The sequence below is a fragment of the Zingiber officinale genome, chromosome 7B (assembly GCF_018446385.1).
Source record: "Zingiber officinale cultivar Zhangliang chromosome 7B, Zo_v1.1, whole genome shotgun sequence".
NCBI classification, from domain to species: domain Eukaryota; kingdom Viridiplantae; phylum Streptophyta; class Magnoliopsida; order Zingiberales; family Zingiberaceae; genus Zingiber; species Zingiber officinale.
The window spans coordinates 57,269,383-57,293,834 of record NC_055999.1 but is presented as its reverse complement, the minus strand read 5'-3'; the positions used below and the strand labels follow the sequence as shown (position 1 = coordinate 57,293,834).

The following is a 24,452-nucleotide window of genomic DNA, read 5'->3' as shown; positions in this document are numbered from 1 at the left end:
AATATTAGCTTTCCTTAAAAGGCTTTGCCTAGGCGGTGGTGGTTGCTCTCATATCCAAGAACGCCATGTGCCTCGCCATGCAGTCCTAGAAGCCAATTTTGGAAATTAATATTTAATGAAATTAATAACTTAGGTAGATTTGAATCAATAGTGTTAAGTTCCGCTTGCGATTCAAATCTAAACACTACAACAAAAATGTTAAACAACAACACCACAAAGACAACGGTTTTAGAAGAAACTGTTGTAAATTTGGTAAAAGACAACGGTTTTATCTAAAACCGTTGTCTTTGAGCTCCCACAAAATACAAAAGACAACAGTTTTATGAAAACTGTTGTCGTTGAGCAATGCTTTTTTAAATCAACAACACATTTTACAACGGTTATCTAAAACCGTTGTCTTTAAGCGCTTTTCTAAGGGCTACGACAATAGTTTATTAAAACTGTTGTCTTTGACTTTAATTTTTCGCTGTTTTTCCCTCTCTCCGAAAAAATTTTGGCGCCGTGTTTTCCCCCTTAGACTTCTTGAACCCTTATCCATTTTTATTTCCATCTCCCCATATGATCTCTTCACGCTCCTGCTGCTGAAACCCTAAGCATCTTCATTCAACCCCTCTATGGCGAACCCCTATCTACGAATTGTTAAGTAGAGAGGAGTTGGAGGAAGGTGATGAGTTTGTTCACTAAAACATGTGCCAGTGACGGGAACTTGCCTGACTTTGTTTGCTAGCTTAACGGCGTCTAGGGCATGGCCGACGCTCTTGGTGGAAGCGTCATCAGGTTCATGTCCCCCTTTGCCTCTTTCCTTTGCTTACTCGTTAGGGTTTCATCTTACTTGCTTCCTCATGAGGATGTTGTGGTCGAGATCTCCGAACATGAACTTGTCATCATTGTGGAGGAGTTTGGTTGCCTTCTGGCCAGGGTGTACTTGAAGCGTGAGGTACCCTAATCGATGAAAAACAAATTAAAATCTGCATCTTTTGGTGTAAACTTTGATGTTTACTGGGATTAAAATGGTGGCTTTGTTTCTCGGCAGTTGTTTCTTGCATACTAGTATGCAACAGAAGGACGACAAAGGTTCGACGTGATCTTGGGGCTCTTCGTCGATTGCCTCAACATCTTTTCCACTCTTGGACATTCCCCTGCCATCAAAATCAGTTACCCTGGTCTGGACATGCAACTACTTTTGAAGTAAGCTTCTTCTTTCTTTTGATTGTGTATCTGTAAAGCTAAATCCACTGCTGCAGAGGTTAGATTGTGAAGGTATGTGTAAATTCATCCAAGCAGTTTGTGTTCTGTCTCTATAAATTCATTGTTTGTTGAATTCTATTGGGTACTCTTGTGATCTCTACATTACTGTGCTAAAAAACGAGTGTTCTTTCTTTGGGTGCAATGTAGTTGGACTCCTCCTTGTTCTTTGCAGGTTGAAGTGTAGTTGTCTGATAAGTATAGTTGTTTGATAAGTTACATTCATTGAATCAACAAGTGAGAAAGAGGAGTTTAATGAAATCCTACATAACATAATAAAGTTGTTGTGTACACTTATTGCTCCATCCGCCATTAATATATGATAACATGGGTTCAAGAGACAAATCTTAGCTTCCTTTTTTTTATAAAAAAAATGTTAACTTCCTTAATTGTTATCATCCTGTTATTTGTTCCTATGACCTTTATTTTCTCTCAAGTGCCGCCTAGTCACCTACGCATGTTATATCGTTTGCATGGTTTTTAATGTTATTCATGTCTTTGATAAGTGATAATAGCTATTTTATATGTGCTAATCAGTCCCAGAGAGAGTGTGAGTACCTTATTGAATTAGCAAAGCCTCACATGCAGAAGTCAACAGTTGTAGATAGTGTGACAGGTTGGAGTAAAGATAGCAGGTTTATATTTCATTTTCCTATCTCTTTTATCACTTGGCTGCTAGTTAATCATCTTAAAGTGTAACAATGTCTTCCAGGGTGCGGACAAGTGCTGACATGTTTCTTAGAAGAGGACAAGACAAAATCATCCGAACAATTGAGAAGAGAATAGCATACTTTTCCTTCATACAGATGGGTGTGTATTTAGTATGTTATATGAACTGAAGAATCATGCCTATTGATTTATAGTATTTCAGGATGTGTTAGATTCTGATTTATACAAAATTATTTTTCTATGTTGCTATCTGTAAACACTGACATATATCAGACCATTGCTCCTCTTAATTTATCCATATTACGTGAATTATAACTAGACTTCAAAAATAACTAATTATCTTGACTATTTATTACAAATTGGTATCTTGGTTCACCTTGACTATGCTTTCATCTGTGTATTTACTAGTTACATAGTATATCTGAATTCACACTTTTTCCTGAACATACTCACAACTTTACTCTCTTAGCTTGATTTTATTTTATTTTTTAAATCTATTTCATCCAGCTTTACTCACAATTTGGTATCTGAATTGTTCATGCTAAATGAGCTATTTGATCTAGCTTCATAGAAAGTATTTGTTATGCAACTTTTTGTCAATCTTTAAAATGTGGATTCTTTCTAAAAGGGTGCTCATTTGAAGACATCAAAGTAATCATTATTAGTATATGAATTCGATATGGTGTTTGCTTTAATGTCTGCCGAGTAAATTCATTCGTGAAGAATTTAGGTTTCTAATGTATGAATGCTATTTGGTAGGAGAGGAAAATGATGCATTTGACATTTACATAGCATTCTATTGATAATAAATGGGAAAAAAAATCAACATGATTTTCTTTTCATTCTGTGGTTATCAAACATTGTTATTTCTAGTTGAGGGGATAATGACTTTGTTTTGGATGTTTTTATCTTCTAATATATGTTTATACTTTGTAGGTTCTATTGACAAAGTTTCCTAGCGTGCCACCAACGTTCCAAGTAACATCAAATGTTGTCAAGAATTTGACAAATACAAGTAAATTCACTCAACAATCTATATTTCTTTATCTATTTTTTTCATAATTAATTAAATGCATTAGTTGAACATAACAGTTAAAATAGACTTATATAGAACATGTTGGTCTTATTTGAAGTAGAAATTCTTATGCGCATGTTGATCCTTGTTACTAGTGTTGTCAAGCACTAACATTGCAAAAATGTGTGACAACTGACAATCAAGACTACATGGAATAGTATCATCCTCAAAGGTACACACACTTGCTGAATAAGGATATGGTCAGTAAAATTATAAAGTTGCAACCATTAGACATATCACTAAAAATTGGCAAGATATCAAAAATTTACATTTCCAACTTCATATAACATTAGTATTATGCATTGAAATTGATAATAAGAAAATATAAGTAGATTAACAGCTAGGGTTGTTTTTCTTTAAATTATTAATTTCCTTGTCCTGAGTCCAATTACTCTCAACTTCCCAAACTAAATCAAGTAAATGACAAGAAGTTCTATTATTTTCTTAATATTGTTTATTTGTCATATGTTAGTAAATTGAGGACTCACAATGTTCTTCATTAATTATTGTTAATGCAAACTAGTATGGTTAACCTAAAATTGGTGCAATAACAAAGAGTGCCTGCAACTCTTCCATCCTTCAACTTGACTGATGTTACCTGTTAATAACAAAGAGTATCTGCATCGAGTACTCTTCCATCCTTCAACTTGACTGATGTTACCTATTAATAACAAAGAGTATCATCTAATTCCTGAAAAAACAAAACGCACACTGCTAAAGAATAAAAACATACATCCCCATTGGTGTCAGAATTAAATCTGATGACTAGTGTGCCCTTGTCTATTTTGACTCCCTTGTTTGCATAATAAGCTTCATAGAAAGCAGCGATATCTGGAGTAAATAGCCTCGGCACTGCACGAAGGAAGAGAGATTAAGGATCCTGTGACACGGTAATTGACAAGTCTCTTATATTTGTTGCTTGGGTAGAATTAACCAAAGATAATTCTTTCGGACCGTGTACTTCTGCATATATGGTGTTAACTTTGATTTTGTTAAAGAGAGATAGGGAGAAGTTAAAGGATATAGGCAATGGACATACTGTATCAGGGTTCAGGATACACCATAGTGACATCAAAGTTGTTAATCTTCATAACGACACTAAGTTCAAGCCCAATGTATCCACCTCCAACAATGACAACCTTCCCGTTCTTCATTGCTTGGATGGCCGCCACAAGCTTGTCAGCATCATCAATTTCCCTCAGATACAATATATTGTTAGCATCAGCTCCAGGAGTACCAAAATCAGAGAGATTTATGACCTACAAATGCCATGTTACAAAATCAATAATAGAACATTGTCAACAATCACCCTATTCTTCAGGTAAGACATATAGATAGACTTTTATTTTTTAAATTTTCTTGTATACCTGTGCTATAGATGTTGTTTTCTTACATGTAGAACTACAATGAACGGAAAGAAAGGTAGCAGTATTCAGATCGACATTTGCTTGCCGCCAAACGCAACACCACAATCAGAAAGCATGAAGAAGTCTACCAAGGATCATAATGGCAAAGTCACGATACCAATGAGGAAATTGATGATGGAAGCGTGGGAGTTTGCCAAAGAGGACACAGACAGGGTGACCTTTTCCCTCAAGGTTGGCTTGGCTTGCCTCCTCGTCTCCCTTCTCATTCTCATCCAACCACCTTATCAAGTCTTCGGCACCAACTTCATATTGGAAAAGGTTGGTATGAAAAAATAAGCAAGTGAGAAAGTGGAGTCCAATGAAATCGTACAAGTTGAAGATTGTGATGGGACTTGGGTTGATAATAATTAAGTGCAACCCTACATGACATGAACCACCATTAAAAGTTTCTAGTCTTTTGGCTATTGTTCATTAGTTGTAAATAGAGTTTATTTGTTTATTTGTATTGGGATAAATTTTATTTGAACATGAGATATGTTTCTTCTTTTGTGATTGTAATTCTTGTATAACTAACATTTTGAATGATATTGATGTGGGGAATATTCTTTCTTGATTATATGATTCTTTATTATATATTTAAATTAAAATCTGATATATTGGTATTAAAAGATAATAATTTAAAAGACAACGGTTTAAAATTGTTATTGTTGTCTATCATCCTCAAAGACAACGGTTAAAAACCGTTGTCGTAGCCCCAAAAACAATTGTAACTGGCAGAAAATGCTCTAAATAACAACGGTTTTAAATCGTTGTCTTTTAATTAAAAGACAACGGTTTAAAACCGTTGCAAAACTGTTGTCTTTTCATTCAAAGACAACGGTTTAAAACCGTTGTCGTAGCCCCCCACTTTTAACAACACTGCCAATTACAACGGTTTTAAAGGCCTACGACAACGGTTTTTAACCGTTGTCTTTTAATATTTTTGTTGTAGTGAAACCATTAAGAACAGATAAGTTAAATTTGGAATTAATGATGTTAAGTTCCGTCTGCGATTCGTAATTTAACTTCTAAAGAACACAATAGGTTATTTAAGGAAAGGTTCGACACTTGTACAAAATTTTTTATACAATGGAACCGGTATGTTTTCCTAGGATTAACCAACATAATTGACAGCCATCGGATTGTCCGGATCTGACTTCAGATTTCCGACTGGAAACCCTAGGTCGACCCGACACCTACTGTTCCCTCTACGGGGAATGTGCCCTCACCTACTCCACTTAGGAGAGTTACCTAATGCCAGTCCGGTCCTCCAAACCGATTGGACTTTCTGCCTAGGGTTACCACCCCCTAGGACCTAGGGTTACCGCCACCTAGGGTTTTTCTCCACCTAGGGTTACCACCCCTAAGACCTAGGGTTACCGCACCCTAGGGTTTTCCTCCACCTAGGGTTACCACCCCCAGGACCTAAGGTTAGGATTTTTCCTTCCCCTAGGGTTACCACGCCCTAGGAGCTAAGGTTATCACCCCTTAGGATTTTCACCTGCCTAACCGCAGTTAGGACTTTCCTGAAACCTCATTCAAGCACGTTAGAAAACAAGTAATCTTAACTTTGAATCCCTTTGCTATTATCAAAACTTAGGTTCGATCGTCGGATGCTTCCCGCACCAACAAAAACTTATTCTTGAAAATGACTTTCAAAAGCTTAGTTTTGAAAATTGACTTGTCTTTGAAAATTGGATTTTACAAACTCAGTTTTGAAAATGGGAAATTGGATTTTGTTGACTTTGAAAATCAGAGTTTGTAAACTTATCTTTTATAATCTATAGATGATTTTTATACAAATATATTTTTGAAAATTTATATAAACATATTTTTGTAAACTTATTTTTGAAAATTAGCCTCTATACAACTTATGTTTGAAAATTGTTTTTAAATTTACCTTATGTTTGCAAGCTTATTTTGAAAGTTAATTTGATTTTCAACCTAAGTTAGCTATTTTTCAAAATTTAGTTATTTTGAAAAACTTAAAAGAAAAATTTTAAGCAAAAATTTTAAAATTTTCTACTTTAAACTCTCCCAAGTCAATATGATTTTAGTTGGAATTCTCTATTGCATTATTTTTTTTATTCGCTTATTTTTATCTATCTTGCATTTTTTTTTGATGAATGTCAAAGGGGGAGGGAGGGTTAAGTGGTTTAAGTTAGTTAGCAACGAAAAATTACCAAAAATAAAATAAGACTAACTTAACCTGGAGGTCTAGAGTACTTAGCCTGGAGGTCTAGAGTTCGAATCTTGGGGAAGACAAAAATCCACTGGCCAGGGGTGGGAAGTCCTAGTGAGTAATAGCACGACTGAGGGTCGTCGGTCGACGACATAAGAGGTGGCCAATTTGGGCCGCTAATTGGGCCGCCCAAGGGACCGCCAAGGGGTCGCCAAATATGCCGCCCAAGGGGCCGGGTCGTTACAATAAAAAGACGCCTTTTTATTGTAACAACCTTGCTCCTCGGCCCCTTGGGCGGCCCAACTAGCGACCCCTTATGTCGTTGACCGATGACCCTCGGCCGTGTCGTTACTCACTAGGTCTTTCCACCCCTAGCCAGTGGATTTTTGCATTCCCCAAGATTCGAACTCTAGACCTCCAGGCTTAAGTACTAGAATTTATGAATCCTGGTAGCCAAGTGAGCGGCACTCGCTCACTTGTCTACCAGGATTCATAAATTCTAGTACTTAAGCCTGGAGGTCTAGAGTTCGAATTCTGGGGAAGGCAAAAATCCAATGGCCAGGGGTGGAAAGACCTAGTGAGTAACGACACGGCCGAGGGTCGTCGATCAACGACATAAGGGGTCGCTAGTTGGGCCGTCAGTTGGGCCGCCCAAGGGATCACCAAGGGGCCGCTAAATGGGCCACCCAAGGGGCCGAGGGGTCGGGTCGTTACAGAGCATTTACTTTGGGCAATCACTATGAGTTCGAAAAATTACAATTTTGAATTACAATAGTAAAGTAATAAAGAAAATTATACCGACGATTTAGAATAGTAAACTTGAAGCTTTTGGTTGTCGAGGTTGAGCTACAGGTTTGTCGGATCAATCTTTGAGCAGCACACGGAAGAATGATTGTCAGATTTCGTTGTTGTCTTGCTGCTGGTCGAACTGGGCTTAAGTAACCCGTTGAGGGTGCCCTCAACCTCATTAAGGGCACCTCCAATCCCCGGGTCAGCCGTGCGTGGATAAACCCTGCTTTGTCGCTGCTTATCCTTTTGAGGGAGCCTCCAAGCTCATAGAGGGCGCCCTCCACCCAGCGTCCAGGGCGCCTCCAGCTAGATGGAGGGTGCTCTCTGCCCTGCTGCGCGGAGGTCTTTTGTAGTGCACTCGAGGCGCCTCCAAGCTCCATGGAGGGCGCCTCGGGTACTGTTCATCCGGGATAAATGTATCCAATTCGCTTCCTGCAAAATATGTTAGTCCTAGAAACTAACCATACCTTGCAAAACAAAGTTAGTACAATATAGACATGATAAATAAAGTATTTGACAGTCTCCAGACTATCCGATTTTGACTTCAAATTTTTATCCGGAAATCCTAGGTCGAACCGATGCCAACTGTTGCCTCACCGAGGAACGCATCCTCACCTACTCCACTTAGAGAGTTTATCTGTTACCAGTTGATCCTCCAGACCAACTGGACTTTTGCTCAGCGCCCGAAGCTTCCAGTCTTCATACTGAACGTCTGCTCCACACCCCGTCCAGTCTTCCACCCAGTTCGCGACACCAGTGTTGGATCAAGATGCGCTAGAGGGGGGTGAATAGCGCTCGTGGCTTTCACAATTTTGGTATTCGTAAGTAGTTCGAGTTAAAACAGCGAAAATGATAAGCGAAATAAGCACACACAAAGGACACCAAGGTTTTACTTGGTTCGGAGCCTAGGGCGACTCCTACTCCAAGACCCGCGATTGTAGATCGCTTTCGGTGGGCAATCACTATCAATCCGAAAAATCTTTTTACAATTATATAATACAAGTATTGAATAATCAACTTATACCGCCAGTACAAAAAGATGTAGAAGCGAGTTGTTGTCCGTCGGAGTGTCGAGACGCTTCGGAGCAGTGCACAGCTTTGGAAGATCACTTAAGTTCTGGTTCGAGAGTTGCTTTAAAGCTTCAGCTCGAAGCACCTTTTATAGCTTTTATGGATTTGATCTAGATCCTCGAAGTTCGAGATCAGCTTTGACCCGATGCGGATCGGTCGACCGATCCCCTGGTTCGGTCGACCGATCAAGCGATCTCCTCCTCATCCGATTCGCTCGCTCCGCTTTGATCTGGTCAAGTCTTATCCCGGGTTCGGTCGACTGATCCCGCCGTTCGGTCGACCGATCTGCTTCTCTGACCCGATCAACCTGGCTTGATCCAATCGTCGCTGATCCTTGGTTCGGTCGACCGATCCCAAGGTTCGGTCGACCAATCCCAAGGTTCGGTCGACCGATCTTCTGGTCTAGCCTGGTCCAATCTCTGGGATTCTGATCTGCTGGCTTGGGGGTTCGGTCGACCAATCCCAAGGTTCGGTCGACCGATCCCGGTCAGTTCTAGCTCTGTACAAAACTGTTAGTTTCCTGCAAAACAGAGTTAGAACAAAACAGAATATATAAGAAGCTCAAGTTTAACAGTCTTCGAACTGTCCGGTTCTGACTTCGGATTTCCGACCGGAAACCTTAGGTCGAATCGACGCCTACTGTTCCCTCTTCCGGGGAACGCGTCCTCACCTAATCCCCTCAGGAGAGATTACCTTTTGCCAATTCGGTCTTCCAGACCGACTGGACTTTTGTTCAGCGTCCGATGCTTTCAATCTTTATGCTGGGTGTCCGGTCCACGACCCGTCCAGACTTCAACCCGGTTTGCGACACCAGGATTTCAACCTAGGGTTACCTCCCCTTAGGATTTTGCCCGAAGCTTCGACCCACTAAGACTTTCCGCCTAGGGTTACCACCCCCTAGGACCTAGGGTTACCACCCCATAGGATTTTTCCTTTGCCTAACCGCAGCTAGGACTTTTGCCTAAGTGACCTTAGGACTTACCTGTAATCTCAATCAACATATCAGATAAAAAAACAACTTAACTTTGAATCCTTTGCTATTATCAAAACTCGGGTTCGATCGTCGGATGCTTCCCGCACCAACAATCTCCCCCTTTTTGATTATGGCAACTGAAATTCAAAGTTAAGCAAAAGAAGGATACCATAAAGAAATGTTACTTAGCATAAGCATAAATTCATAAATTTTGTAAAAAGCTCCCCCTTTAAAGGAAGCTTACAAAACTCCCCCTTAATGAAGGCTCCCCTTGAATTTCAAATCTTAAATTTTCTTTGACTTTCTTTGAATTTTTTATACTCTCCCCCTTTGCTATATATCAAAAAATAAACGAAAGAGTAAAGGATAAGTTCAGTATAAGACTTAGCTTGTTTTGAGAAATAATTTTTATCCATAACAACTTTAAAAGAATAGATGAAAAGTTTAGAAAATAAACTTTTAAATAGAGGGAAAAAACTTTGATAAACGCTTAGCCTTTTAGAACTGATTTTCTTGTAAAATTGCTAAAAAAATTATTAAGAAAAACTATTTTTGACTTTGAAGAGGAACTTAGCTAATTTTGAAATAGTTTTGAAAAATTGCTTAGTGAATTTTGATAGGTTTTTGAAGAGATACTTAGTAAATTTTGAAAAAGTTTTTGAAGAAAAACTTAGTTAAATTCGAAAAAGCCTTTTTGAAAAATTATTTAGTTAAATTTTGAAAGAGCCTTTTTGAAATAATTAGTTAAATTTAAAAGATAACTTTTCTTTAAAAAAATATTGATAAAGGCTTAGTTAAGATTATAAATAGTTTAAAACTTAAAAACTTATTTTTCTGGATAAGAATAATTGGATTTGCTTTAATTTTTCAAAGAGTTTAACTGTTAAATTAAAAACTTGGCTTGATTCCATTCACTCCCCCTTAATTAATGCCAAAATAAATCCCTAGGGTCTTGAGTCCAAGCATGTAAGATATAAAAACATAATAGGTATTTTATATTTTCCTAATCTTCCGTCTCACCCATTTTAGGTTATCAAGCATGTTCAACTTATGAGTGAGTGTAAGATGAAATTATCTTTATTTTAGATTGATATTTAACATACGTTTGAGTATGACTTTCAAATGATTTTTAAAGTGATTTTAAAAATAAAAGTGATTTTAAAATGATTTTTCAAAGAATTTTTAAAGTATTTTTCAAAAACTTTTAAAGTGATTTTTTCAAATAATTTTTAAAGTGATTTTTAAAAGGATTTTTCAAAATGATTTTACAAAGAATTTTTAAAATGATTTTTCAAATAATTTTTAAAGTGATTTTTTAAAATGATTTTCCAAAGAATTTTTAAAGTATTTTTAAAAAAAATTTAAAGTGATTTTTCAAATAATTTTTAAAGTGATTAAAAGGATTTTTCAAATAATTTTTAAATGATTTTACAAAGATTTTTTAAAATGATTTTTCAAATAATTTCTAAAGTGATTTTTTAAAATAATTTTTAACGTGATTTCTCAAATAATTTTTAACGTGATTTTTCAAATAATTTTTAAAGTATTTTTCAATAAATTTTTAAAGGATTTTTCAATAAATTTTTAAAGGATTTTTCAAAGAATTTTTAAAGTGATTTTTAAAGTATTTTTCAATAAATTTTTAAAGGTTTTTTCAAAGAATTTTTAAAGTAATTGATTTTTCAAATAATTTTTAAAGTGATTTTTAAAAGGATTTTTCAAATAATTTTTAAAGTGATTTTTAAAAGGATTTTTCAAATAATATTTAAAATGATTTTACAATAAATTTTTAAGTTTTGATTAATTCATTTGATTATAGAGTTAATTAAGTTTGATTTAAATTTATATTATTTTTAGACTAAGTTCAACCTAGATCCATCTCACCCGATTCTACGTTATCAATTAGGTAATCTTAAGTAATTTGTGTGAGATGATTATCTTTAAGTTATGTTATTTCTAAGGAATAATTTACATTTGAGTTAAACTTAGGTTTTCCAATTAGTCAATTAAATATGTATTTCAAAGATTGGTTCCCAGGTCGTGGCGAGGCACTAGGCCTTCTTGGGTATGAGATCATCCACCACTTCCTAGACAAAGTCGCTCAAAAAAATTATATATTTAATCATCTTTTGTAACTTATACCTGAGTCCTTAAAACTATCCTAATCTCAACATGCTTATTACTGATAAAATAAATAAACAATCATCAAGTAATCTTATCTATTTATTAAAATAGTTTTTCTATTGGCTCCCTCTGGATCATAACCTCGATATGGTCTATCAAGGTAGTAGATCTGATTCTTGGGGCCTAATATAGTCCAAATCCAACTTGATTAACCAAGTTTGACTTGGGGACCCATGCTTGAACTATGTTTCTATTTTTTCTATTTACTAAGGATAAATATGCTTTGTATTTTCTTTTGGTTTTAAACCGAAGTTCGGATTTGTTGAAAACAGCTCACTGTTCTCCAAGAATCAGATCAAGATTCTTGGAACCCAGGGTGAACCGTTCCAACGTGTCCTTGAGTTCTTTAATTTGAATTTTCAAATTAGAATTCTCTTCCTCAAGTTGTTGGACTTGAGTTGAGTTTCCAATTTGAACTGGCTCAGTTAAGGAACTCGAGTCAGTCACTTGCTTAAGGGTCGTTATCTCCTTTAGGAGTGACTTGGCCCGGACGTTGGATTTAGCTAACTTCTTTAATAGATAGGGAACTAAATTCTTTAATTCATCTAATTGAGTTTTGGCGAGTAGAGAACTTACAGTGGGGTTTGGTCCTTCGGAAACGGATGTAGATCCGTGGCTTCGCTCGGACTCGATTTCTGACTCGCTCTCGCTTCCAAACTCGAACTCGGAATCAGTTTCGACGATGTTTGCTTGCACTGGTAACGCGAGGAAGCTTGCCAGTTCTTCTTTGTTTGACTCGGATTTAGCTGACGACTCGGACCAAGTTGCCTTCAATGCTTTCTTTCTTTGTTGCTTCTTATTTGGACAATCTGGCTTGTAGTGCCCTTTCTGGTTACAGCCGTAGCAGGTGACTCCAGTCTTGTCTTTCGTGTTTGTTTGAGTTGTCTTTTTGTTTCTGCATATCTTTCGTACGAGCCTTAATAGCTCGATAACAATCTCGTCGTCGTCCTCTGAGTCCAATTCGTCTTTGGACTTGGGTTTGGTTTTGCACTGTTCTTTGGCTTCCTTGGTTCTGTTTGTACCTACAATCAAAGCTAAACCTTTCTCGGCCGGATGCGAGTTAATCTGTTCATGAAGCTTGAACTCAGCAAACAACTCATCTAATTTAATAGAAGAAAGATCCTTAGAAACCTTGTAGGCATCTACCATGGATGCCCACAAGGTATTCCTCGGAAAGGCGTTCAAGGAATACCTGATGATGTCCCGGTTATTTACCTTCTACCCGATCGCATGAAGCCCGTTGAGTAGATCTTGTATCCGGGTGTGGAGTTGTGTAGCCGTCTCACCATCCTGCAACTTAATGTTATATAATTTATTGAATATTAGGTCCCTTTTACTTACTTTAGTGTCGGATGTTCCTTCATGAAGTTTGATTAGCTTCTCCCACAACTCCTTGGCGCTGGTGAAGGGGCCGACGCGGTTCAGTTCCTCCTTCGATAGACCACACTGGAGGGTGTAAGTTGCTCTGACATTTGCTTCCACTTTCTTGATTAGTGTTGCGTCCTAGTCCTCGTATGGTAGTTGCTTGCCGGCACCGTCAGTTGGTAGTTGGAGCCCGATTTTGACGATCATCCAGACTTCAAAGCGAGTCTGGAGATACGCCTCCATCCGACCCTTCCAGTACCCGAAATCGTCTCCGGTGAAGAGCGGTGGTCGAGCGGTGCTATAACCTTCTTGAAGGGCCATTTTAAAACCTGCACACAAAGAGAAAAAAATCTGTTCCAAGACTTGGTCTTGGATTAGCAGTGCGTATAGAAATAAGAATAAATTGTATTCTCGAGTGGTGTTGCACCGATTTCGAGAAAAATTGATTCGAACGATAAAATTGATCGGAATATAGCAATTATACTAATTCCGATCGACTCCATAAAATTGAAAAAACCACGAAAAAATTGCTTGACTGGTAGTTACACCAAATCGAAGCGACCCCGCTCTGATACCAATTGTTGGATCGAGATGCGCTAGAGGGGGGGTGAATAGCGCTCGTGGCTTTCACAATTTTGATTTTCGTAAGTAGTTCGAGTTAAAGCAGCGGAAATGATAAACGAAATAAGCACACACAAAGGACACCAAGGTTTTACTTGGTTCGGAGCCTAGGGCGACTCCTACTCCAAGGCCCGCGATCATAGATTGCTTTCGGTGGGCAATCACTATCAATCCGAAAAATCTTTTTACAATTATGTAACACAAGTATTGAATATCAACTTATACCGACAGTACAAAAAGATGTAGAAGCGAGTTATTGTTCGTTCGAGTGTCGAGACACTTCGGAGCAGTGCACAGCTTTGGAAGATCACTTGAGTTCTGGTTCGAGAGTTGCTCTGAAGCTTCAACTCGAAACCCCTTTTATAGCTTTTATGGATCTGATCCAGATCCTCGAAGTTCGGGATCAGATTTGACCCGATGTGGATCGGTCGACCGATTCCCTGGTTCGGTCGACCGATCAGGCGATCTCCTCCTCATCCGATCCGCCTGATTCGATCGCTCCGCTTCGATCTGGTCAAGTCTTATCCCGGGTTCGGTCGACTAATCCCGCCGTTCGGTCGACCGATCTGCTTCTCTGACCCCATCAACCTGGCCTAATCCAATCATCACTGATCCTTGGTTCGGTCGACCGATCCCAAGGTTCGGTCGACCGATCCTCTGGTCGAGCCTGGTCCAATTTTTGGGATTCTGATCTGCGGCCTTGGGGGTTCGGTCGACCGATCCCAAGGTTCGGTCGACCGATCCCAAGGTTCGGTCGACCGATCCTGGTCAGTTCTAGCCCTGCACAAAACTGTTAGTTTCCTGCAAAACAGAGTTAGAACAAAACAAAATATATAAGAAGCTCAAGTTTGACAGTCTTCGGACTGTCCGGTTCTGACTTCGGATTTCCTACCGGAAACTCTATGTCGAACCGACGCCTACTGTTCCCTCTTCCGGGGAACACATCATCACCTACTCCCCTTAGGAGAGATTACCTTTTGCCAATTCGGTCCTCCAGACCGACTGGACTTTTGCTCAGCGTCCGATGCTTCCAGTCTTCATGCTGGACGTCCGGTCCACGACCAGCCCAGACTTCAACTCGGTTCGCGACACCAGGATTTCAACCTAGGGTTACCTCCCCTTAGGATTTTGCCCGAAGCTCCGACCCGCTAAAACTTTCCGCCTAGGGTTACCACCCCCTAGAACCTAGGGTTACCGCCCCCTAGGGTTTTTCCTTTGCCTAACCACAACTAGGACTTTTGCGTAAGTGACCTTAGGACTTACCTGCAATCTCAATCAACATATCAGATAACAAAACAACTTAACTTTGAATCCTTTGCCATTATCAAAACTCGGGTTCGATCGTCGGATGCTTCCCGCACCAACAACCAGGATTTCAACCTAGGGTTACCACCCCCTAAGATTTTTCTCGAAGCTCTCGACCCGCTAAGACGTTCCACCTAGGGTTACCACCCCCTAGGACCTAGGGTTACTGCCCCCTAGGATTTTCCCTTTGCCTAATCGCAGCTAGGACTTTTCCTTACCTAGGGTTACCACCCCCTAGGACCTAGTGTTACCACCCCCTAGGGTTTTCCACCTGCCTAACCACAGCTAGGACTTTTGCCTAAGTACACTTAGGACTTTCCTGCAATCCAATTCAAACTCATTAGATAATGAAACAACTTAACTTTAGACCTTTTGACATAATCAACACACAGATTTGACTGTCGGATGCTTCCCGCACCAACAACTCATTGCTTGTGTCTTTAAAATAAGATTTTAAAGTCATTGCCAACGTTATGAGAACCTATTGAGTTACACATAGAGAGCACATTACTTTTGGAGTTTATTTTATTTTAGTATCACTAAAATAAAGTGAGCCTAAGTTTTAAGTCTGACATTAGTTTCAAATCTTAAACTTATTAGATTAATGGGTTAATCTAAGTGGATCTTATTGGATTACTAGGTTAATCTAATTAGATCTTAAACTTATTGGATTAATAGTTAATCTAATATTCGTTTGGGTTTTTTAAACAAGCCCTAACGAATAAAGCCCACATTATTAGATAATTTCTTAATAGATAAAACTTGGCCATGTTATTAGACAATATCTTATTTGATAAGACTTGACCACGTTTTATTCATCTTATTAAATAAGACTTAGTGGTTGCATAGGTTAAGAACACATCTTATCCGATAAGATTGTGATAACCCTAAAAGTTAGGGTTTGATCTCAACTTATATATATGCATGGTAGCTAGCATTTCACATACGATTATGTGAGACTCCAATTATGCTCGTGAGATGGGCGACGACTATGCTCGTGTGGATACCAAAGAGGCTTGAACACTTTGACGTGCTTAGATCGACTTGACTTCCAGATTCACAAAGATGTTGAGCATCTAGAGGTATTTTTCTATACCAATGATTTAATCTGAATTTGTATGGATATCTAGGGTTCCTTTTCCATTGTGTGTTCTTCTTGTTTAAATTTTGCACGGAACCTAACATAAGTTTGTTTGTCCATTTTGAGAGCTTCTTTATTTATTTACAAGTTTGATAAGACTTTTATTGATGAGTATGATTTATAAATTTTATTCCTATATATTATTGATGAATATTGTTCACATATAGTTTATAATTTTTATTCATGAATATTGAGTTGGATGCATATGTATTTAAGTTTGTTTATATGGTTTAATGAGTTGTTCAAGTATGTTTATTTAATTGATCTTGTGTGTATTGAATGAATATAAATAAATTCTTCTAAGTTGAATATCAAGCTAGCTCATGAACATTTGGTTCATTTACAACCAAAATCAATTATTGTGGCCCAAAAGTGTTTGATAGCCTTAAAGGATTCATATTTCTTCCAAATTAACACCATAACACTTATAATAATCCCCTAAATCCATCTATTTTTTTTTAAAAAAAAAGTTTGGAGCCCTTTAGGACGATCAAGTACTTTTTGACCATTTTTGAGCAAAAATATTTGATAGCTTAAAAGAGTTTGGATTTATTTCAAATTTGCATCATTTCACTCCTAGCGATCACTTGAATCCAAACACTTTGTGCCAAAAATACCTGATGACTCTTGGCCAAAGTATTTGATGCCTCTAATGGTCTCAAATTCATGTCAAATGAATACATTTACGCTCCTAGGGACCCTCTAAGTGTCTTCATGTTTTTGATTTTAAATTTTCACCGATGCACTCCTAGTAATTTCCTAAATTTGTTCAATTTTTTTTTTCTAGATTTGTGTCCTTTTAGTGCTATCAAACACTTTTTAGTCATTTTTTAGAAACAGTGTTTGATGCTCTTAAACAGCTTAAATTCGTTCCAAATTTACTCAGGATGGTCCCCCTAAATTCATTCATATTCTTTTTTCTCCATATTTATAACCTTTTTGGGTCATTAAACGATTTTTTATGGTCCTTAATTAAAAGTATGTGGTAGATTTAAAGTAATTGTGTTAAATGAACACAATTACACTCCTAGAGACCCTTGAGTCTATTCATATTTTTTTTTTCAAAATTTCAAATCCTCTGGCCACCTCTTCGACGCTACAATAGTTTATTCCCAATATCAAAAGACAATTGGAGGAGAAAGCATCGTTTAACAACTATAGAATACGATATATCAGATGTAGGAAGGTTTGGTAGCATGAAGACGTGGCAAATTTTGGTTAAAATACCCCATGATTCTACATAAAAAAAAAATGTATCAAGTAAAGAAGGGGAACCTAAATTTTCTAAATCTATTATGTTATAAGAAATATGATGGTAAAATGTGACTATGCTTATTTTCAGCGCTCCCATCAACCCTAGGGTTTATCTCAGCGCCCCTCACCAATTCATCCGAGGATCAACACAGAGGAGGTAAATCACGGATGACTACTGATCTTTGAAATAATGACTGACATATGAGGGAGACACTTACCTCGACTATGCTAAGATTAGAACTCTCGACCTCATACGCTAATCACTAGATCGTTCTGAGGGAATAAAAAATTTATGGCAAAGAGGTAAATGCCTTTGAAACATGCTATGCAAGTAGGAAGCCTGTGAAAGGGCACAAGCTTAGTAGTAATCATGGAATATTGTAATTTGTAATTTAGTTGAGTTTGCAATATGAAAAGTCATAATTATGTTATTTGGATTGATATAATTGTGCTTTTGGATTTATTTGCTAGGTGCATAAGAGAGAAAGTCGTCCATCTCTAAAATTAGTTGAGCCTAAGGCCTAGGCACCGGGATTATTAAAAAAAAAAAAAAAGAAAAAAAAAGGGGTAAGTTTGTGACTTTATTTGACATAATGTGCAAGAAGGGGAAAAACATTTTATCTACATGGACTTTCGACAACATATATATTATTAATTCGGATATTGTATTAATCAATTATGTATACACACATGTTCAGGTAAAATCTTGTTTAAAATTTAAACTGTTAAAATAAAGACATGTAAAAGTTTTGATCAAAACTACTACATGGTCAACTTAAAGAGTTTGACATTCATAAAAGCATGGGTGGACTTTAAAAGCTTCCCATAATACTCAGATTCAACATTAGAGTAGATAAAGCTTATATAGCAGGTTTCGACCAAACTACTATATGAATCCAAACCATCTACAATTGTACAATGTCTTAGTACAATGTTTTCCTTTTCCAATCTTGAACATTTTAGGTCCATATAGTATTATGGACAAAATCGGTACATGGACCTAAATTAATTTAATTTCACAAGCAAGCGTTCTTCTATATTCCCTAAAACCTTTAAACTTATGCAATACATTCCTTTTCAAATTTTGAACCCTTTAAAGATTATATACAAGTTTTATAAAAGGAAATTACTATATGGTCCCACAGTGGGCTAATTTCACAAACAAGTACTTTTCTACGTTCTCTGAACTATTTGGAGTTATTCATTGGCAGCAGAAATACATACAAATGGATATGAAAGTTAATCCTAGAAAGAAAACAAATCCTAAGCCATTTATTTACGTGATTTAGAGACGATGCTTCTATGTTATGACTATTTGTAAGGTGAATAATATCTTAATTCGTCGGTGGATTAGTCATCGAAATTTCGATTAGCTCAATCCTCCTTGTCAGCACTACAACAAAAACCTTCATAGACATCGGTTTTCCACCGGTGTCTATTTCATTTTCGACCGATGTCTATGAAGCCGATGTTAAAAGTCTGTCATTTTAGACATCGGGTTAAAACCGGTGTAGTATCACTTAACGACACTGGTCTTCGAATCGGTTATTAACCGGTGTAATATCACTTAACGACACTGTTTCATCAACGGTGTAAAACCGATGTAATATTGTATGTTAATAACACCAGTTTTGGCAGCGGTAAATGACCGATGTAATATTAGTTAATAACACCGGTTTTACAGCGGTGGAAAACCGATGTAATATGTATATTTTTTTAACAGCACAATTTGATTTCCGAAACAATGAAAAACCGACAATAACAAAAAAAAATACACAAATATTAATAAATTATACAAATATTCTTCATTCAATAATATCCATAAAATACACAAATATTCACAAATTATATAAATAATCTTCTTACAACAATATCCATAAAATACCCAAACATTCTTTTTACATCAAAAGCTAGCTAATAGATATCAAAATCAAGGTAGAACATTCTTTTAACACATCAAGGTAGAACCGCACTTCAAATGTAATCTAGCATGCATTCAGCCCACTCGAACCGCACTTCATCAATTTCAACTCTGGAGTATTTGAGATTTGTAAACTGTAAAAACACATATATCCACCATATGTCAAATAACTAAAACAAATGTGTACATGTATCAAATAAAATAGAATACTGAGTTTTTAAAGGCTGCTGTGGAAGATAACGAATATAACATAGAATCTAAAACTTTCATATATGACACTTAGTATATGCTGCTTAGAATATAACATAGATAATTTGCTCCTTCTAATTCAAGTGTACAGATTGATAAGAACCGACAGCATCATACAACAACTTACTAGGCATGATAATGGTTGAACAAAGAAATATGACTACACAACAAATCCAGTGAAGGAAGCATAGAAGAACAAAGCTACCTCTGATGAAGAGATATACTATTTATTGTACTACCTCTGATGCCATCTTGGTATCCTGAATATCCTGCACTAAGCCCCCTATTTTCTGTGATTTCTGCTACCAACCACAGCAGCAAGGAATGCGGCAAGAAGGCAGCTGCCTCCTTAGTCAGCACCCAAAACAACAAGTTAGAGCTTCCTTTTGAACACTCAAACTAGAACACTCAAACAAGTTAGAGTTGATGTGTATTTATCCTTTTTGTCTTGTCTTTTGATCCAGATATCAGCATCATAGGTGAATTAACTAGAAAACTCTACATGTTTTGCTTCAAATAATCTCTCAACTGTACAACCTTCAGTCATTATTGTCTTTCTCATGTTTTTTTAAGGTCGACTTGGGGAATCCATCCTTTGACATAAGGCATTACATCCAGGTGCCTAATTGCTTGAGATAACAAGTCGATGGCAATAAATACCTACTCCCCAAATGATCATTTGTTCTTTATTGGTTACTACAGTCAGTCATATGGAGCATGGTTCGCATGAGAGCAACGCCCAACTATAAAGGCGCACCTTTAAACACTGCATTTGGAAATATTAGGGTAACTGTAACTCTCTTGTAAGCCACCAAAAGTTCTTTTAACAAACTGGACGTGAAGCTGAGGCATTGATGGGCAAAACTAAGATCAATTGGCCTTTTAACCCCAAGTAAGTAATACCTACAGGAACCCATAGCAGTTAAAAAAAAGTGTAGGCTGACATCTGAAGGATTTGCAATTTAAACTAAGAAAATTAGAAAAATTTCTCACTATCACCCAGCTTAAAACCAGGGATACAGACATCTGTAAAGTCAGCATCTTCTTCCTCAATTAATTTCTTTATTGTTCCAGATGTTGTTTGACATATTAGTGCTTTCCTCATATGCTATATTTATCAACAGCTCAAAGAACAGATGTAAAGATAAAATTGACCTGTTTGATGCAATATGTGACGGCAAGTACAGCCCAGGACATCATACCAAATCGGCAGTTTGTAAAAACCTTGATGTCAAAGTTTTTGCCGAACGAGGATACAGTTCCATGCCCTGCACAAGAAAAAAAAATTGTGCACAAACTGTATAAATTGCAGCTACATTGATAGGAAAAATTAGGCTGAAAAGCATTGCCAAGTAATTCATTTGTTCATTATAGAAGGATATTAATACATGAGATACAACTTGCATAATAACAACACATAGCTAGAAAAACTAGCATGAAGAAAGGCACAAACCAAATGGTTGAGCAAAAGGAAGTCCAACAATATCAACAAGAGGTAAGATCCTCATGTGGTTTTAATGACAATTATTTAAAAGCAAAGAATAACCTATTCCACCTAAGGTTTCCTCTGCCAGGACCTCATATCAGTGAATATACTTCTCCGTGCAAGAACATTGAACAAGCAGTGTGAGGCAAGTGTTTATTGTATAGCCAGAAATCAAACTTTACTGATAAAAAGAGGAGAATTTCAATTCTGTCAAGATGCTCTTTTCCCAACAACTTAACATGAATGGAGCTTTAGAGATTGAAAAGTTCATGGAACTGCAGAACTAGCTTGAAAAGCTTAAATAGAGACCAGGCAGGAAAGTATTCCAATGCGCCATATTCAAATTGACTTGTGACATCCCAATTCATTGGGTATTCCTTATAATGAAAGCTAGAATGTGGTTGCCGAAATCAAAGACATCATATTCTAAGCCATGTTTAAAGAGTTTTTACATGTATGTGATATTATATAAGATCCCATCATCATAGTAAAAATAATCCTATTGTTGCAACAGAAGTACATGCATATGTGTATTATAGTTGGCAGTGAGACCAAGGATGTGAGAGAATTTTTTTTCCATGACGGTGAATATATGGCAACATTGAATATTGGTGGGCAAGTGTTTTAGATTTCTAAATAAATCATTTCATAAGATTTCACATAATGGAAAAAATACTTGAAGGTTTTTTGTGATTCAGTTGGTTCCACAAGTAGATATGGTTAGAAAATATCCTCTGAACTCTTAAGTCAACATATCTTGGATCACGAACAAACACATATAGAGTAGGCAATGAAACATTTGAAAATAAAATACTAATGAAGTCACAAATAAGGTTATTCATTTGTACCAAACATAAATATTTAACTAATTTTTTTTAAGGAAATTGCATTTTCCAATGCAATTTGATCTCATGGTACTCCTTTTACGACTAAAACCCTCAACACCAAAACATGTTATAGCACAATTCCCCATGGAAATATCTAGAGCATTAACTACTAGTCTTGGGTAGTTCTGCTCCCTGGTGTTGGCTAATGATTGAGACTTAACTATTCAGCAAAACAAATCACAAAACAAATCACAGAGTGATTTTCCTGCTTAAGTCTGTGATCAAGAGCATATATTACTTTCTATACTAAAAAAGAAAATGAATGAGGCTACATTGAATTTATGACATTTGACTTTAGCAAATAGACGTGCTTTTTTAATGTTTGTTGAGGATAAACATGCACAGTTAAGAAGCAAAAGAGAATCAATTGGTTAAAGAGACAACCAGAAGAAAGTAAGACTGCTACATATTCTACAAAGTACACTTACATACACAAATATAGTTTAATCTATATGCAGATTGGAGAAATCTCATGTAACCATTAGTACAGAGAATGGAAATGCAAGAATAGAGTGCACCCATGCAAACATAATTGTAATATGTAAAAATAGTGATACATCTGGGAACAAGTAACAGATAAAATCCTTCACTATCAAATATAGCTAATAAAAGTTTAAGCATTGGCACATAACCTGCCATGATTAGGTAACAGTGATTAAAAAATAAATCAACAAATCCATTGTAATATGTTCATTTGTTTTTTTTTTTTTTGAGATATTTGCAAGGCCCTTGCATACTCCATAGTATCTCAAATTATCAATCAGATGCATTTATCTGATTATTTTATGTGCAATCAATCCAGAAAAAAACAATGACACAACAACTCTGCAAATGATGTCTGGTTAAGAAAGCTCACCCAATAAAAATCAATTATGAAGTTCCCTAATGAACCAGAATCCGAAGAAGATGGTGCCAAATGACCCTTTGGAGAAAAACAATCATCTCAAATTAGGAACAAAGGACAGTAATAACCATAGGAAAAGCTAGATTGAAATTTACAGAAGCTCACTTTCAAGTATAACAAAATGCAGAACACTAAGCTTCCCAGAATAAGTGCTGAATAAATTTCTCCCAGGTGATCATACACGACTGCTGGGTTGAAGATTCCAAACCTTCAAAGATAATTCAAGAAGCACTGGTCATAGTTAAAAGTTAGAAGTATGTTAAAATAAAGATAAATACACATGAATTGCCAACCGATGTCAAAAAATGTGCATACATGTAGAGGAAAATAAGAGATGCAACTAGGTGTCTATAAACCACTCATCTAACTCCCTGCAGAGAAACAAAATCCTACGTATGCACAACAATACGAAAAAGTATGAAATTAAACCATTTAATTACATACTTGAGGTATGAGTTAAACATAGGAGATCAACAAATTTAGCAATAACAATGGTAATCATCATGGCGACTTATCATTAATACTAACAAAGATTTCCTTTTTCCCTCCACCCCTTACATCTTCAACTCTAATTAATCCAAATACTTGAGAGTTTATGCACTTTACTAACAATATTCAGTCTTTGTCTGCATGACTTTATGCCTCTGTATATGCTTTGTGAACCTTGATCACAAGATAGGACTTTACCATGTGCTATTAAATTTGGAAAAAGTGGCATACTTGTAGCCGTTTAAGTGATATGATAGTATATAAAATAAAAAAGACTGCCATTACCTTCAAAACTTACAACAAATAGCAATCAAACCAATCTCCATAGCTTGTGTTTTCCAAAAACAGAAATTGGAAACGAGAAAGAAAAAAAACCACAAATTTATGTCGGAAACGAAAATTTGCGGGAGGGAAAGACAGGGAGTTTCACCTCGTCGGATTCCTCCTTCTCCTCCACCTTCTCCTCCTTCTTAGGCTCCTCTGCAGCTGGGGCGCCGCCCGCGCCGCCGCTACCAGGGGCGGCGACCCCGATGGCAGCCACAGAGCCACCGGAGGGCACGGAAGCGAACTTCTCCCGGCCGGCAGCGATGACTTCCGTTATGTCCTTGCCCTTGACTTCCGCGAGGAAGTGGTTGATCCTCTTATCCTCTGCCTCCGCTCCCACTACAAGCAAGAAACAAGGATCACCGAAATGAAACCAAGATAAATATGAGAGGGAAGAGAGTTCGACCTGATTCAAGGATGGATCTGATATCATCGGCGGAGGGGTTGGGGTTGCCGCCGAGGACGGCCAGGAGATAAGCCACCACAACTTTCATCTTCGCTTCGAGATTTGCAGACGACGATGCCGCTGTTGCAAGGTCTCGGACCTCTCGGTGATGAGTGCGTAGAATGAGGTGGGTCGGCTTAATTCCAATTTGTATCTTATCAAAACCCTAGGGTTGGGTCAGCGGAGGGAGGGCAGCGGAATGCAGGAGTAGGGGTGGGAGACGCAGCAGCGGCGGCGGCTAGGGGAAAGTTGGTCTTGGCCTTGGAACCACGGAATGCGCGAGCGGCGGAGTCGTAGGCCAGAGCGGCAGCCTCGGCCGAGTCGAAGGTTCCGAGCCACACCCTGACCTTCTTCCAGGGGTCCCTGATCTCGGCCGCGAACCGCCCCCACGGCTGCTTCCGCACGCCGCGGAACCGCGTCTCCGCTACTGCCGTCGCCGGCTCCACCAGAACTCGGCCTTTCTTCAT

At 37.4% G+C, this 24,452-nt stretch overlaps 3 protein-coding genes and 1 long non-coding RNA gene across 4 annotated transcripts; 1 reads left to right on the top strand and 3 right to left on the bottom strand.

The window, feature by feature from the left end:
* Positions 1-3,686: 3,686 nt before the first annotated feature.
* Positions 3,687-4,692, top strand: LOC122004358. Its single transcript, XM_042559260.1, has 2 exons — positions 3,687-4,310; positions 4,389-4,692. Exons 1-2 carry the CDS (start codon positions 3,961-3,963, stop codon positions 4,690-4,692), a joined length of 654 nt encoding a protein of 217 aa, XP_042415194.1. The 5' UTR covers positions 3,687-3,960.
* Positions 4,693-20,696: 16,004 nt separating this feature from the next.
* Positions 20,697-23,434, bottom strand: LOC122003761. The gene is made up of 3 exons (XR_006118087.1): positions 22,833-23,434; positions 22,680-22,745; positions 20,697-20,718 (listed from the first exon to the last, which is right to left on the bottom strand). It is a non-coding gene; the product is annotated as an uncharacterized LOC122003761 (long non-coding RNA).
* Positions 23,435-23,598: 164 nt separating this feature from the next.
* LOC122004357 (60S acidic ribosomal protein P2B-like) lies at positions 23,599-24,230 on the bottom strand. The gene is made up of 2 exons (XM_042559259.1): positions 23,947-24,230; positions 23,599-23,879 (listed from the first exon to the last, which is right to left on the bottom strand). The coding sequence occupies exons 1-2, from the start codon at positions 24,032-24,034 to the stop codon at positions 23,599-23,601; spliced, it is 369 nt and encodes a 122-aa protein (XP_042415193.1). The 5' UTR covers positions 24,035-24,230.
* On the bottom strand, positions 24,144-24,452 carry LOC122004356 (ethylene-responsive transcription factor 3-like). Its single transcript, XM_042559257.1, has one exon. It carries the CDS (start codon positions 24,450-24,452, stop codon positions 24,144-24,146), a length of 309 nt encoding a protein of 102 aa, XP_042415191.1.

Excerpts from the sequence above, each read along its gene's own strand:
- LOC122004356 (XM_042559257.1), bottom strand. The coding sequence starts at position 24,452 with ATGAAGAAAGGCCGAGTTCTGGTGGAGCCGGCGACGGCAGTAGCGGAG.
- LOC122004358 (XM_042559260.1), top strand. The coding sequence starts at position 3,961 with ATGGTGTTAACTTTGATTTTGTTAAAGAGAGATAGGGAGAAGTTAAAG. Across the intron at positions 4,311-4,388 it reads ACAATCACCCTATTCTTCAG|AACTACAATGAACGGAAAGA; the intron begins GTAAGACATATA and ends TCTTACATGTAG.
- LOC122004357 (XM_042559259.1), bottom strand. The coding sequence starts at position 24,034 with ATGAAAGTTGTGGTGGCTTATCTCCTGGCCGTCCTCGGCGGCAACCCC. Across the intron at positions 23,880-23,946 it reads CAGATCCATCCTTGAATCAG|TGGGAGCGGAGGCAGAGGAT; the intron begins GTCGAACTCTCT and ends TCTTGCTTGTAG.